The sequence below is a fragment of the Genypterus blacodes genome, unplaced genomic scaffold (assembly GCF_046128005.1).
Source record: "Genypterus blacodes isolate CSIRO-AG114 ecotype Tasmania unplaced genomic scaffold, CSIRO-AGI_Gbla_v1 ptg000642l_1, whole genome shotgun sequence".
In the NCBI taxonomy this organism is placed as follows: domain Eukaryota; kingdom Metazoa; phylum Chordata; class Actinopteri; order Ophidiiformes; family Ophidiidae; genus Genypterus; species Genypterus blacodes.
Window position 1 is genome coordinate 12501 of NW_027467352.1, and position 12500 is coordinate 25000.

The 12500-nt window shown below is 53.0% G+C and overlaps 3 protein-coding genes across 3 annotated transcripts in view; 1 reads left to right on the forward strand and 2 right to left on the reverse strand.

Annotated features, from left to right (window-relative positions):
- The window catches only part of LOC142990664 (1-phosphatidylinositol 4,5-bisphosphate phosphodiesterase delta-3-A-like), a 7964-nt gene extending 3601 nt beyond the window's left edge, over positions 1-4363 (forward strand). The window contains exons 5-16 of the mRNA XM_076140511.1: positions 1-28; positions 126-327; positions 853-997; positions 1087-1239; positions 1547-1696; positions 1942-2098; positions 2197-2313; positions 2543-2721; positions 2796-2931; positions 3015-3164; positions 3575-3679; positions 3948-4363. The exon at positions 1-28 is cut by the window's left edge and continues 198 nt beyond it. Coding sequence (XP_075996626.1) covers positions 1-28; positions 126-327; positions 853-997; positions 1087-1239; positions 1547-1696; positions 1942-2098; positions 2197-2313; positions 2543-2721; positions 2796-2931; positions 3015-3164; positions 3575-3679; positions 3948-4363 — 1938 coding nt within the window. The remainder of the gene's footprint in view (positions 29-125; positions 328-852; positions 998-1086; positions 1240-1546; positions 1697-1941; positions 2099-2196; positions 2314-2542; positions 2722-2795; positions 2932-3014; positions 3165-3574; positions 3680-3947) is intronic.
- A 23-nt stretch (positions 4364-4386) lies between these two features.
- Positions 4387-9860, reverse strand: LOC142990665 (dual specificity mitogen-activated protein kinase kinase 4-like). The gene is made up of 12 exons (XM_076140512.1): positions 9663-9860; positions 8282-8317; positions 7804-7906; positions 7463-7637; positions 7152-7271; positions 6405-6524; positions 6265-6316; positions 5975-6102; positions 5725-5802; positions 5497-5645; positions 5372-5417; positions 4387-5158 (listed from the first exon to the last, which is right to left on the reverse strand). The coding sequence occupies exons 1-12, from the start codon at positions 9766-9768 to the stop codon at positions 5045-5047; spliced, it is 1227 nt and encodes a 408-aa protein (XP_075996627.1). The 5' UTR covers positions 9769-9860; the 3' UTR covers positions 4387-5044.
- A 209-nt stretch (positions 9861-10069) lies between these two features.
- adprm (ADP-ribose/CDP-alcohol diphosphatase, manganese-dependent) overlaps positions 10070-12500 on the reverse strand; it is a 3030-nt gene continuing 599 nt past the window's right edge. Inside the window, exons 2-4 of the mRNA XM_076140509.1 lie at positions 11221-11597; positions 10870-10992; positions 10070-10779 (exon numbers count right to left, since the gene is read on the reverse strand). Of these exons, the coding sequence (XP_075996624.1) occupies positions 10484-10779; positions 10870-10992; positions 11221-11597 (796 nt within the window). The 3' untranslated portion in view covers positions 10070-10483. The remainder of the gene's footprint in view (positions 10780-10869; positions 10993-11220; positions 11598-12500) is intronic.

Below are 12500 nucleotides of genomic sequence, written 5' to 3' on the forward strand. Positions count from 1 at the left end.
ATCCTCACCTACGAAGTCAACGAGTGGTGTAGGGGCGCCCGCACAGATGATACAGATGATTACACCGACGCCTTCAATGGGTTAATAGTAATCAGTCTTTGTCCTTCACTCCTGTGTGGTCGCAGCTCGCAGGAACCAGTTCATGACCCGCAACGGCTTCACCATGTACATGCTGTCCAAGGAGAACTGCGTGTTTGACTCGGAACAAGGCAGAGTGTACCAGGACATGAAGCAGCCGCTGGCTCACTACTTCATCTCCTCCTCCCACAACACCTACCTCACCAAGGACCAGGTGACGGGGGACAGCAGCACCGAGCCCTACATACGGTAACACCACCTACATACGGTAACACCACCTACATACGGTAACCTCACCTACATACGGTAACCTCACCTACATACGGTAACCTCACCTACATACAGTAACCTCACCTACATACGGTAACCTCACCTACATACGGTAACCTCACCTACATACAGTAACCTCACCTACATACGGTAACCTCACCTACATACGGTAACCTCACCTACATACGGTAACCTCACCTACATACGGTAACCTCACCTACATACGGTAACACCACCTACATACGGTAACCTCACCCACATACAGTAACCTCACCTACATACGGTAACCTCACCTACATACGGTAACCTCACCTACAGCCACACCCCCACCTGTCCTCACCTACAGCCACACCCCCACCTGTCCTCACCTACAGCCACTCCCCCACCTGTCCTCACCTACAGCCACTCCCCCACCTGTCTCCACACGGGACAGCAGCTGTGTCATAGCTCCAGCTGGTTTCACTTCTTCATCACATGTTCTCATCTCTCCCGACCTTCTGTCAGCGCTCTGAGTCGGGGCTGTCGCTGCGTGGAGTTGGACTGCTGGGACGGAGACGGAGGAGAACCGGTCATCTACCACGGACACACCTTCACCTCCAAAGTGCCGTTTGTTGAAGTCATTGAGACGATCAATGAGTACGCCTTCAAAGTGAGAACGAGTCCATCAGTGTTTGAAAAGGTGCTGTCGTATTCTACCGGGTACTTGGAGACACATCTGCGTCTCTCCGTCCTCCTCAGGCGTCTCTGTACCCGCTGATCCTGTCCCTGGAGAACCACTGCTCTGTGGACCAGCAGACCGTCATGGCCAGACACCTGCGCTCCATCCTGGGGGACAAGCTGCTCACCGAGCCCCTGGAGGGCCTGGAGCCCCACTGCCTGCCGTCTCCTGAGGTACGCAAACATCCACAGGGCCCCAGACTGGGGAGGTTCAAGCCCCTCACATGAAACTGGGACCTCAGGTCAGCTCAGGTCAGCTCAGGTCAGCTCTGTAATGACAGAGAAGCAGCAGTTTGGGTTCCTTATGACCACAACAAGATGGGAAGAGGGACAAAACACACAAGGAGGAAGAGATCAGGGAACTCACACACACTGGAACATAACTGTGTGTGTGTGTGTGTGTGTGTGTGTGTGTGTGTGTGTGTGTGTGTGTGTGTGTGTGTGTGTGTGTGCTATATAAATTGTTGCGTTGTGCATTCAGGATCTCAAGGGGAAGATCCTGCTGAAGGGGAAGAAGGAGCGAGTGGACGAGGAGGAGGCCTCGTCCAGCGCCTCAGACCTGAGCTCTTCAGAGGACGAGTCCAGCAGGCCCAGGAGGAGGAGGGAGGACAAGCAGGTGAGGAACACCAAGGTGACCGGCACCTGAGGATGTGTAGATGTTTCCCTCTGGAGAACATCTCAGAGCAGATGTCCCCATGTTACAGAACACTAATGGAGAGAAGAAGAACATCTGAACATCTAGAAGAACCACAACCATGAAAAGTTCAATTGTTTAAACTTTAGAGATGCAGAAGTCAAAGTACAACAGAAACACCCAGGTCACCATGGAAACAGCTCAACCACCCAACTGTGTGTGTGTGTGTGTGTCCCTCTCAGCCCTCCGTGTCTAAGCTGAGTCCTCAGCTGTCTGATCTGGTGGTCTACACTCGCTCCGTTCCCTTCAAAGGCTTCGACTGCAACCCAACCAGGAGACGAGAGACGGACATGTCGTCTTTCTCTGAGAGTGAAGCGCTCAGACACGCCAAAGAGTCAGGTAGGTGTGTGTGTGTACGTGTGTGTACGTGTGTCTTTCCCCTCATGCAGTATTTGATAATTGATGCATTTTCATGATTGATCTCTAATTGTTTGCAGGGATCCAGTTTGTGCGTCACAACAGCCATCAGCTGAGCCGTGTTTACCCGTCAGGTCAGCGCCTGCAGTCCTCCAACTACAACCCTCAGGACATGTGGAACGCCGGCTGCCAGATCGGTGAGCAGCTCTGCAGATGAGTGAGGAAGAGGAGCAGCATGTAGCCGTCATGTCCCAGCTGGCTCAGACTCCTCCCACATGCTGCTCCTGCTGCCTTCACTGTCTTCATCTAAACTGTGTTTCAGGTGTTTCAGGTGTTCTTCCTGCTCCGTCCCACCTGGACATGGATCTGTGTGTGTGTGACGTTCCCAGCTGTAAAAGTTCCGTCTTTGCTTTTCCTTCTGTCCAGTGGCGCTGAACTTCCAGACATTCGGTGAGCAGATGGACCTGAACCAGGGCCGGTTCCTGTCTAACGGGGGGTGTGGCTTCATCTTGAAGCCTCCCTTCATGTGTCAGCCCGACTCCGCCTTCAACCCGGAGAACGTGGGCGGAGGTCCGGGTCACCGCCCCCTGCTGCTCACCGTGAAGGTAAGAAACGCTCGCCGACGCCGAGACGCCGCCGTGACCAAGACGCTGAGACGGTTGTTGCTGTTGTTGCCTAGGTGATTTCAGCTCAGCAGCTCCCCAGACCAGAGTGGGACAAACCCAGCTCCATCGTGGATCCTCACGTGTGGGTGGAGCTTCACGGCGTCCCTATAGACAACAACAAGAAGAAGACGCATCGCGTGGACAACAACGGTAAACAACAGCGTGATGACAAAGCTACAGAGTGTGTGTGTGTGTGTGTGTGTGTGTGTGTGTGACGGCCCCTCTGCTCTCAGGCTTTAACCCTCGGTGGGACTGTACCTTCAAGTTCACCGTGCACGCTCCCGATCTGGCGCTGGTCCGCTTCATGGTGGAGGACCACGACTACACATCCAGCAACGACTTCCTGGGACAGTACACCCTGCCCTTCAACAGCCTGCGCACAGGTGTGTGTGTGTGTGTGTGTGTGTGTGTGGTCCTACAGTGTTAAACTTTGAAGGCTCCTTGGTCTCTGCTGTCATCTAGTGGTCACCTGGTGTTGGGACAGGACAGGCAGTCTGCTGGACTAATGATGTCATCACTTTAAAGCTGTGACGTCATCATATGATGACCCCAACACAAATCCCAAAAAAACTTCTGTTCTGATTGAAGATGAAACCAGTCATTTGTACACCATGTGACTGATGAACGTTGTGATGCTGCGACCTTTCCTTCCATGTTCTTCTTTCATTATCTAACATTTAAGTGTTGATTCTTTTATTGTAACTTCAATCTCCCCTGACCCTCCTGACTCAGCCTGTAATACCACAGTGACCCAGCAGAGGGTCTGACAGGATGTCTCTCTGCTGTTTCCAAGGTAACCGTCACGTCAGGCTGCTGAAGCTGGACGGCTCCTGCCTCTCGCCCGCCTCGCTCTTCGTCCACATCAAGGTCGACCCGTGTCAGTCCAGTCGCTCGCCAAGTCACCGACCAAACAAGAGGAAGTGACGCAGACAGGAAGCATCGGAGCTCCTGATTCTATTTATACAGTGAAGTTTTAATATGTTTGTTAGCGTGTCAGAGCTTTTATAAGTGTTTACTTAAGACACCAGCAGGGCGTCGGGTTTAAGGGATCTTTCATAGAAGCTGAGAAATAAACTGCATTCAGATCAATCACTCAAACTGAGGAGGGAGGGGTTTGATCTAAATATCATGCTGTGTTCTGTAGACCTCTCTGGGGCCCTCTACAGGACTCAGACCTCTCTGGGGCCCTGTACAGGACTCAGACCTCTCTGGGGCCCTGTACAGGACTCAGACCTCTCTGGGGCCCTCTACAGGACTCAGACCTCTCTGGGGCCCTCTACAGGACTCAGACCTCTCTGGGGCCCTCTACAGGACTCAGACCTCTCTGGGGCCCTCTACAGGACTCAGACCTCTCTGGGGCCCTCTACAGGACTCAGACCTCTCTGGGGCCCTCTACAGGACTCAGACCTCTCTGGGGCCCTCTACAGGACTCAGACCTCTCTGGGGCCCTGTACAGGACTCAGACCTCTCTGGGGCCCTCTACAGGACTCAGACCTCTCTGGGGCCCTCTACAGGACTCAGACCTCTCTGGGGCCCTCTACAGGACTCAGACCTCAGCTCCCATGACGTGTTAGCGTGTTAGCATGTGAAATAAAGCAGAATGGGTTTTAGTCCAGGAGTTTAATGTGGATTTCAGCAATTTTGATATAAATGTTTTGTTTTGTTTTAAATGTTACCAGCTGAAGCTTTAAGTGAGTCCTGACCTTCATCTTCATCACCTCTGTTCCTCTGTCAGTCTGCTCTTTATGGAGCGACGACACACAGAGCAGACTGACAGAGGAGCAGCGTCTCTCAGTTCAGACGCTAACTTCCCTGAAAATCAAACTTGTCAAAGGGATCAGAGCAGATCAGAGGATCTATGTACAGAAACATGAGGACACGAGGACACAAGGACACGAGGAGGAGCAGCAGCTGGACGTCACACACGTCCAGATGCCCTCACATTTGCATATTAAACCAAAACATTAAAGCAGAAACCGTGTGTGTGTGTGTGTACATGTCAGCAGGTGAACATACGTGTTGCCTCCTCTGCTCGTCTCATTTGTGTTGTGTTCATGCGTGTATACCAGATCTGTACTCTCACACAGACAGACGAGCTGCTCTGCGTTGTGTCCACGTCACGTGTCCACGGAGACATGTGAGACATGTGCTGTCTGTCTGAGGGGGGGGGGCGTGTGAGAGGACGCCTGGTCCAACTGTCTCTGCGTCCTCGCCTCACCACTCAGTCTTTGGTCCCGCCCCCCCCGACACACTCACTCCTCCATCAGTCCACATACATGGGGGAGACAGGCGAGGACGGGATCTGATCCAGGATGCGGCACACGTAGGACGCCACGTCCACAAAGCGCTCCTCATACATCAGGATGAAGGCTTGTTTCTGCAGGAGGGGAGGCGGAGCTTCAGGTTATGAAGACAATGACACGTGTGTGTGTGTGTGTGTGTGTGTGTGTGTGTGTGTGTGTGTGTGTGTGTGTGTGTGTGTGTGTGTGTGTGTGTGTGTGTGTGTGTGTGTGTGTGTGTGTGTGTGTGTGTGCGCAGCTGAGCGCTAACAGAGCGTTGCCATGGCAGCAGGAGGAGCAGGTGAACTCACCAGCAGCTCTTTGTACTTGGGCCTCTTGGATTCGTCCTTTGTCAGGCTGGAAGGAAATAAGACATGAATGAACTCTGCTGCCTCAGCCTTTGAGCAAGAGGCCTGTAGACGGGACGGGAGCTCACCACAGGTTGACGAAGTTGATGAACTTGGGGGAGAACTGTCTGTCCTCTGAGCTGCTGAGCTGAGGAGGCTCGCCCTTCACCACCTGGGTCAGCTGGTCAAACACGCTGTTCCACTTCGGATAAGGGAAGCGGCCGGTGGCGAGCTCGTACTGAGGACAGACACAGAGCGCCGTCACACGTCTGTCCTCCACACGCCAGCGTCCGTGTGTGAGGACAGACGAGTCTTACCAGCGTGATGCCCAGACTCCACACGTCTGAACGCACGTCGTATCCCTGCCTGGAGGCGCTGGGGTCGATCCTCTCGGGCTGGAAGACACAAGACAACAGGACATGATGGACCCAGCAGGGACACACTGCAGCCCCCTGACACTCATGAGGCCCAATCAAGTCTCCCTGCTGCAGTGGACTTCCTGTCTGTCTCATGAGTGTTTCTGTCACGTGCACACGTATGAACGCTGCTCTGGGTGAAGCTGCTCACCGCCATGTAGGGTCTGCAGCCGGCGTCTCTGGTCTTGGCGATGGAGTCGACCAGCTGGCCGCTGATGCCGAAGTCGCACAGCTTGATGTTTCCTCTCCTGTCCATCAGGATGTTGGAAGGTTTGATGTCTACAAGGACACAGAGGACATTTGACCCTGAAGACTTCACACAGGTACAGATCAGCTCCACATGAGAAGAGAAGGCTGGATGACACGATGACACGATGACACGATGACACGATGACACGATGACTCGATGACACAAGTCTGAACACACAGAATCAAACTCACCTCTGTGAATGATCTTCAAGTTTTCTTTTAAGTGGTTCAGTGCTTTAACGGTCTGAGGACAAAAGAAAACATCAACAGTCACTTGGAACCTTGTCTCCATGGCGACTGGTGTGAAGTGTCACAGTGGAGCGTTTCCTCACCGCTAACGTGATTTTGCCTAAGATTTCCTCTGGAATGACCTCATCTAATGTGCAATAAACATATCTGTAGAATTTGTCGAATGAGGTAGACATGAGCTCCATACAGATCCAACAGTCCCCCTGAAACACAGACACGGGCAGACATGAGTCACAGACACGAGTCACAGCCACGAGTCACAGCCACGAGTCACAGCCACGAGTCACAGACACGAGTCACAGCCACGAGTCACAGACACGAGTCACAGCCACGAGTCACAGACACGAGTCACAGACACGAGTCGCAGACACGAGTCACAGCCACGAGTCGCAGACACGAGTCGCAGACACGAGTCACAGACACGAGTCACAGACACGAGTCACAGACACGAGTCACAGACACAAGTCACAGACACGAGTCAGAGACACGAGTCGCAGCCACGAGTCGCAGCCACGAGTCGCAGCCACGAGTCACAGACACGAGTCACAGCCACGAGTCACAGACACGAGTCGCAGCCACGAGTCGCAGCCACGAGTCACAGACACGAGTCGCAGACACGAGTCACAGACACGAGTCACAGACACGAGTCACAGACACGAGTCACAGACACGAGTCACAGACACGAGTCAGAGACACGAGTCACAGACACGAGTCACAGACACGAGTCACAGACACGAGTTAGAGACCAGTCAAGAGATGAGTCAGAGATGAGTCAGAGACAGCACAGATGCACAGATGAGCTAGCAGCTGTGTGGTGTAATGCAGGTCACCTCTCTGAAGAGGGCGCCGTAGAACTGAACGATGTAGAGACAGTCGCTGCTCCTCATCACCACGTCCAGATCCATCAGCAGCTGCTTCTGCTCCTTCTCATCCACCGTGGAGCGAATCCTCTGAAACACACACACACACACACACACTTATACACACCACCACTCTCTTTGGAATGAAACAGGTCATTCTAACATGGTTGGATCCTTCTTCATGTATGTTGCATATATGTTGCATTAGGAGCCTTTGGTCTGTTTCTTGTGTTGATGATGACCACAGCTGACTGAGAGGAAACAGGAAGTGGGTGCGTCACCTTGACAGCCATGATCTGGGTCGTGGGCTTGTGGACCATCTTGCTAACGGAACCGTACGCCCCGCGCCCGATCTCCCCTAGGTCCCTTAGGTCCTCAGCCGTGAAGTCACAATGCTGCTCTGGAGAAATCTTCAGCTTACCCGACGACTCGATGCTGTGCGTCCGCAGGCGCTCTCTGCAGAACCACACAAGAACCACAACAGAACCACATGAGACCCACATGAGACCCACAGAGGAGCAGACGTGCCTCACTGCAGCATCTTGACCGTCATCCATATTTAAGTTCAGCTTCAAGCATTTCTCTAGCAGTTTTCATTTGTTTACTTTAGTGTTAGACTCACATGTGAGGGTTCTGGAAGGACGGCGGCGTGGGATGAAGAGGAAGCCTGGAGGTCGACTTCACGGGCGGGTTAGCAAAGTTCAGCTTCAGGGCTTTACGCTTCCCTGCAGGGACGGAGACACGAGAGGTGAGACACAAGAGACACGAGAGAGACAAGAGACAAGACACGCCACCACACGCATGGGGGGGGGGCAACCTGACCTATGGAAGGTCAAGAGACAGACACTAAGTTTACATGCATGTCTCTCTCTGAGTGATGTGAGGGGGCGTGGCCTATCGGAGGACGCATGGACGCATTCTCAACAAGTAAAGCTACAAGCAGGATGCAAGAATTGATGAAGAAGAGGAAGAAGACAGGAGCAGGAGGACAGGAGCAGGAAGACAAGAGCAGGAGGACAGGAGCAGGAGGACAGGCGCAGGAAGACAGGAGCAGGAAGACAGGAGCAGCAGGCCTGTGGGGTGTGAGACGGTGTATTTACCTGTCTCACTCTGACATCTCCAGCAGGTGTTGGACTCTGAAAGGTTCAGATGAAACAGGAGAGAGACTGATGAAGTTACACACTCAGTGTTGACATGTTTAGAGTTACTGAGCCTTAAACTTACGGCATGACCCACAGAAATGCGACGTCACATGACAGCGACTCAACCAATCACGTGCTTGTCCGAACAGAGGTTGGAAATAGTGAACATAATAATAATAATAACGATGATGATAATGATGATGATAATAATAATAATAATAATGAATATAAAGTCCTGCTTCTACGAGATGAAGTAAAAGCAGCTGTATCTTAGAGAAAATAATATGTGATGCATTTGGTTGATTGCTGAAGCTTTGGACGATAGATAAAGCTATATTAAACATATAAACACATCGAAGCTTTACTGACAACAACCTCCATCAGTTTGTGCAGAATCATAATTATGTTTGACTTTATTAACGGGCTGAGTGACTTTGTGTCCGATAATGGAGCTTAGAGGCGTTTAGATGGCGGCAGAATAATAAAGTAGTAAACCTGTCTGAGGAGCTAAAGTAAAGTCAGGGTTACATTAAAATAAAATAAAGGTTTATAATATTTAGAGGAGTAACTTAGAGGAGTAACGTGGAGAGTAGCGGGGCCTGGCTGAGGGGCAGAGACGCTGCACTGAGGCCTAGCTGATGATGTTGCTAGCTCATGCTAACGCGTCGTTGGGAGGCCGCTCATTTAAAGCGTCTTCACGGAGCTGCGGGCTTCGCTCATGTTACTAAAGCGACACGGAGCGAAATGGAGGCTAAAGAGCTGCACGGCGCCGCCACAGGCCGGACACTCGGCGGCTAACTGCGGCTAACTCCGGCTCCCTGCTAGCCTGATAGCTGCTTAAAGCTAGCGGCACAAAGGCAGCATGTCACCGGAAACACAGCAGGCGTACCTTGGAAATAAAACGTTTCTATAGTACACACGTACAAGCCGACATGTGGCGCTTCATCCAATCACGCTATCGATTAAGATGGAAACGGCATATTTAGATTGATTCCACAGGAACAACAGGTGGCCTGCGTCCATCTATAGTGTCAGTCAATTTGAAAACACGTCCCTGTTTCACTCACACACCACAGGTGAATCTGGATGTCGTCTATAAACGGTCTGTTTGTTGCCAATTTAAAGATTATAAACAATGACCTCTTTTCGCCGTTCATGGTGCCAGGAGTAGCGCTGTAAACCTTAGAGACGAATTTAGTTTGAAACGCGTAACCGGAAACGTTTATTCGTTCTCCTACATTGCCGGCGGCCTTCCACTTCGTGCGGACGCTACTAGCTACATCTGCGCTCCTCAAACGGGCCGAGCGGAGCCAGAACACGTGAACGCAGCGGGCCTCACCTTGCATGCTGCTCAGTGTCTGCTGCTGGAACTGATGCGTCGTGGAGCCGCCGGTGCCGCTGCTGTTGCTGCTGAGGGAGTTGCTGTCAGGTCTGGGAGTCGCCATTGTTGTGTTGGATCCCAGCAGCAGCGGCGCTCAGGCTGCAGCGTAGTGTCACTTCGCCTCCTGCGTCACCTGAACGCAGCATCTGCACCGCAGCCACGTCTGTGCCGGTGCTGCTTTCACGTGCTGTGGGAAACGCCACTTCTCGGCTCTGACCTGTTTGTTTGAAAACACGGAGGGAAATCAAAAAGACTCAAGTCGAAATGTTACAAGAATAAATTGGTAATACGTCTTGCTGTTTTTCACTTCCGGTTTCACATTTCCTCCTTTTCTTTACCCATGAATGCAGGACAGAAAGCAGTTGGTGGTGTTTTTTATTATTGAGTGTTTTACATCAAGCAGCTTTGCATGAATAAAATAATGGAATTTCTAAAAAAAAAAAAGTGCAACATCACAAATAGTTCGTTTCCTGTCAGTGTGTCACAATGAGGCTGTGCTACATGCACCTGAACGCACCGCCATCAACAAAGAGGAAAACGACTTACTCCAGTGAATGTTTATATGTTATTGCCTCATTCAGAGTGAAGCTGCACGTAAACAGAGCGACATGTTGATCCTCTGATCAAACTCTGAGTCCTTCCTCCTCCTTCAAATCAGATTACAGACACTACATGATGATGTCATACAGAAACATCCAGCTGATCCCTGATTATATTCCTAAACTCCCAGTCTTTAAAATCCCCACCGGCTTTTACTCTTGACATTTCCGTTCACTGTGTCACCGTGGAAACAGAAGTTCTCTATCGGCGACCCTCCCGTTCCCTTTCAGAACCATCCTGTCCTCGTAGACGGAGACGGTGGCGAAGGCGTCGCTGTCCGGCGGCGTCTCGATGACGCCCTCTAAGGTCAGGTGGTGCACGGCCGACTCCGGGTCCCAGTGGTATCCTCCGTCGTGCTCGTGCCCGGCGATGAAGCACACGGCGCTGCTGTGGGCCCGCAGCGTGCTCAGCAGCTCCTCGTAGTTCCAGGGAAGACACACTGGATCTGCGGCGGCCGGGTGGACGGGGAGGTGACCTGTCCACACCAAACACAGGGTCAGAGGTCAAACAGACACCTTATGCTCACCGACTTCCTGTTATGTGGAGGAAACATTGATGGACTCACAGACGACGGTCACTCGCTCTCGCTGCTCGTCGGCTCTGGACAGCAGAGCGTCCAGCCAGAGGAGCTGCTGCTCACTGAAGCCTCCATTGAACATGGCGAACCTCTGCTGCACGCCACACGGGGCTGGAACACACATCACCACGTGTTACACTGAGGGAAAACTACTGCTGAGAGAGCGACTGAGCTCAGCGTGTTGGAGGAATCACACACACACACACACACACACACACACACACACACACACACACACACACACACACACACACACACACACACACACACACACACACACACACACACACACACACACACACACACACACACACACACACACACACACACACACCGTACCTGGGGGCTGGTTCAGGTCCTGGTTGTGGTTGTGCTTCCTGATCCACTTCAGGGCCCGGCTGTACTGCTCGCTGGTCTGGTCCACGCCCAGCAGGCTCACGTCGTAGCCGTCCAGCAACACAAACGTGAAGCCGGGCGCCGGGCTGAAGCTGTAGGCGTAGATGTCGGCGCCGCAGCGGCCGGCCCGCGGCGAGCTGTTGAGCCTGGACTCCATCAGCTGGCTCCTGCTGAAGTTGTAGAACTCGTGGTTTCCCCACACGTGGTGAACCTGCAGGGGTTCAGAGCTGAACTCTGCCAGCACCGCGTCCAGCGCTCTGTCAGACGACCCCAGGCCTCGATTGAAGCCATCGATGATGTCGCCCAGCTGGAGGATGAAGCTGGGGAGGAGGAGGGGCCACACGGTTAGGAGAAGGGGCAACATGGTTAGGAGGAGGGGCCACACAGTTAGGAGGAGGGGCAACATGGTTAGGAGGAGGGGCCACACGGTTAGGAGGAGGGGCCACACGGTTAGGAGGAGGGGCAACACGGTTAGGAGGAGGGGCCACACGGTTATGAGGAGGGGCAACATGGTTAGGAGGAGGGGCCACACGGTTAGGAGGAGGGGCCACATGGTTAGGAGGAGGGGCCACACGGTTAGGAGGAGGAGCAACATGGTTAGGAGGAGGGGCCACACGGTTAGGAGGAGGGGCCACACGGTTAGGAGGGGCAACACGGTTAGGAGGAGGGGCCACACGGTTAGGAGGAGGGGCCACACGGTTAGGAGGAGGGGCCACACGGTTAGGAGGAGGGGCCACACGGTTAGGAGGAGGGGCAACATGGTTAGGAGGAGGGGCCACACGGTTAGGAGGAGGGGCCACACGGTTAGGAGGAGGGGCAACACGGTTAGGAGGAGGGGCAACATGGTTAGGAGGAGGGGCCACACGGTTAGGAGGAGGGGCAACATGGTTAGGAGGAGGGGCCACACGGTTAGGAGGAGGGGCCACACGGTTAGGAGGAGGGGCCACACGGTTAGGAGGAGGGGCAACATGGTTAGGAGGAGGGGCCACACGGTTATGGGGAGGGGCAACATGGTTAAGAGGAGGGGCCACACGGTTAGGAGGAGGGGCCACACAGTTAGGGGGAGGGGCTCACAACTAAACTCAAATATCAATCTCAAAGCATAAGTGAGATTAAAATGGAGTTCATGCCTCCATCAAGCTGAGGAGTTGTCACAGCCCCCCCTCCCCCCCCCAACAGTCACAGTGCAGTGCAGAATGGAACTAGAACGAGAAATCACCAAA

Coding starts and splice junctions, on each gene's coding strand:
- LOC142990665 (XM_076140512.1), bottom strand. CDS start 9,768: ATGGCGACTCCCAGACCTGACAGCAACTCCCTCAGCAGCAACAGCAGC. Junction 6,317..6,404: donor TAGGCAAAATCACGTTAGCG/GTGAGGAAACGC, acceptor TTTTGTCCTCAG/ACCGTTAAAGCACTGAACCA. Junction 5,803..5,974: donor GCTGCAGACCCTACATGGCG/GTGAGCAGCTTC, acceptor TGTGTCTTCCAG/CCCGAGAGGATCGACCCCAG.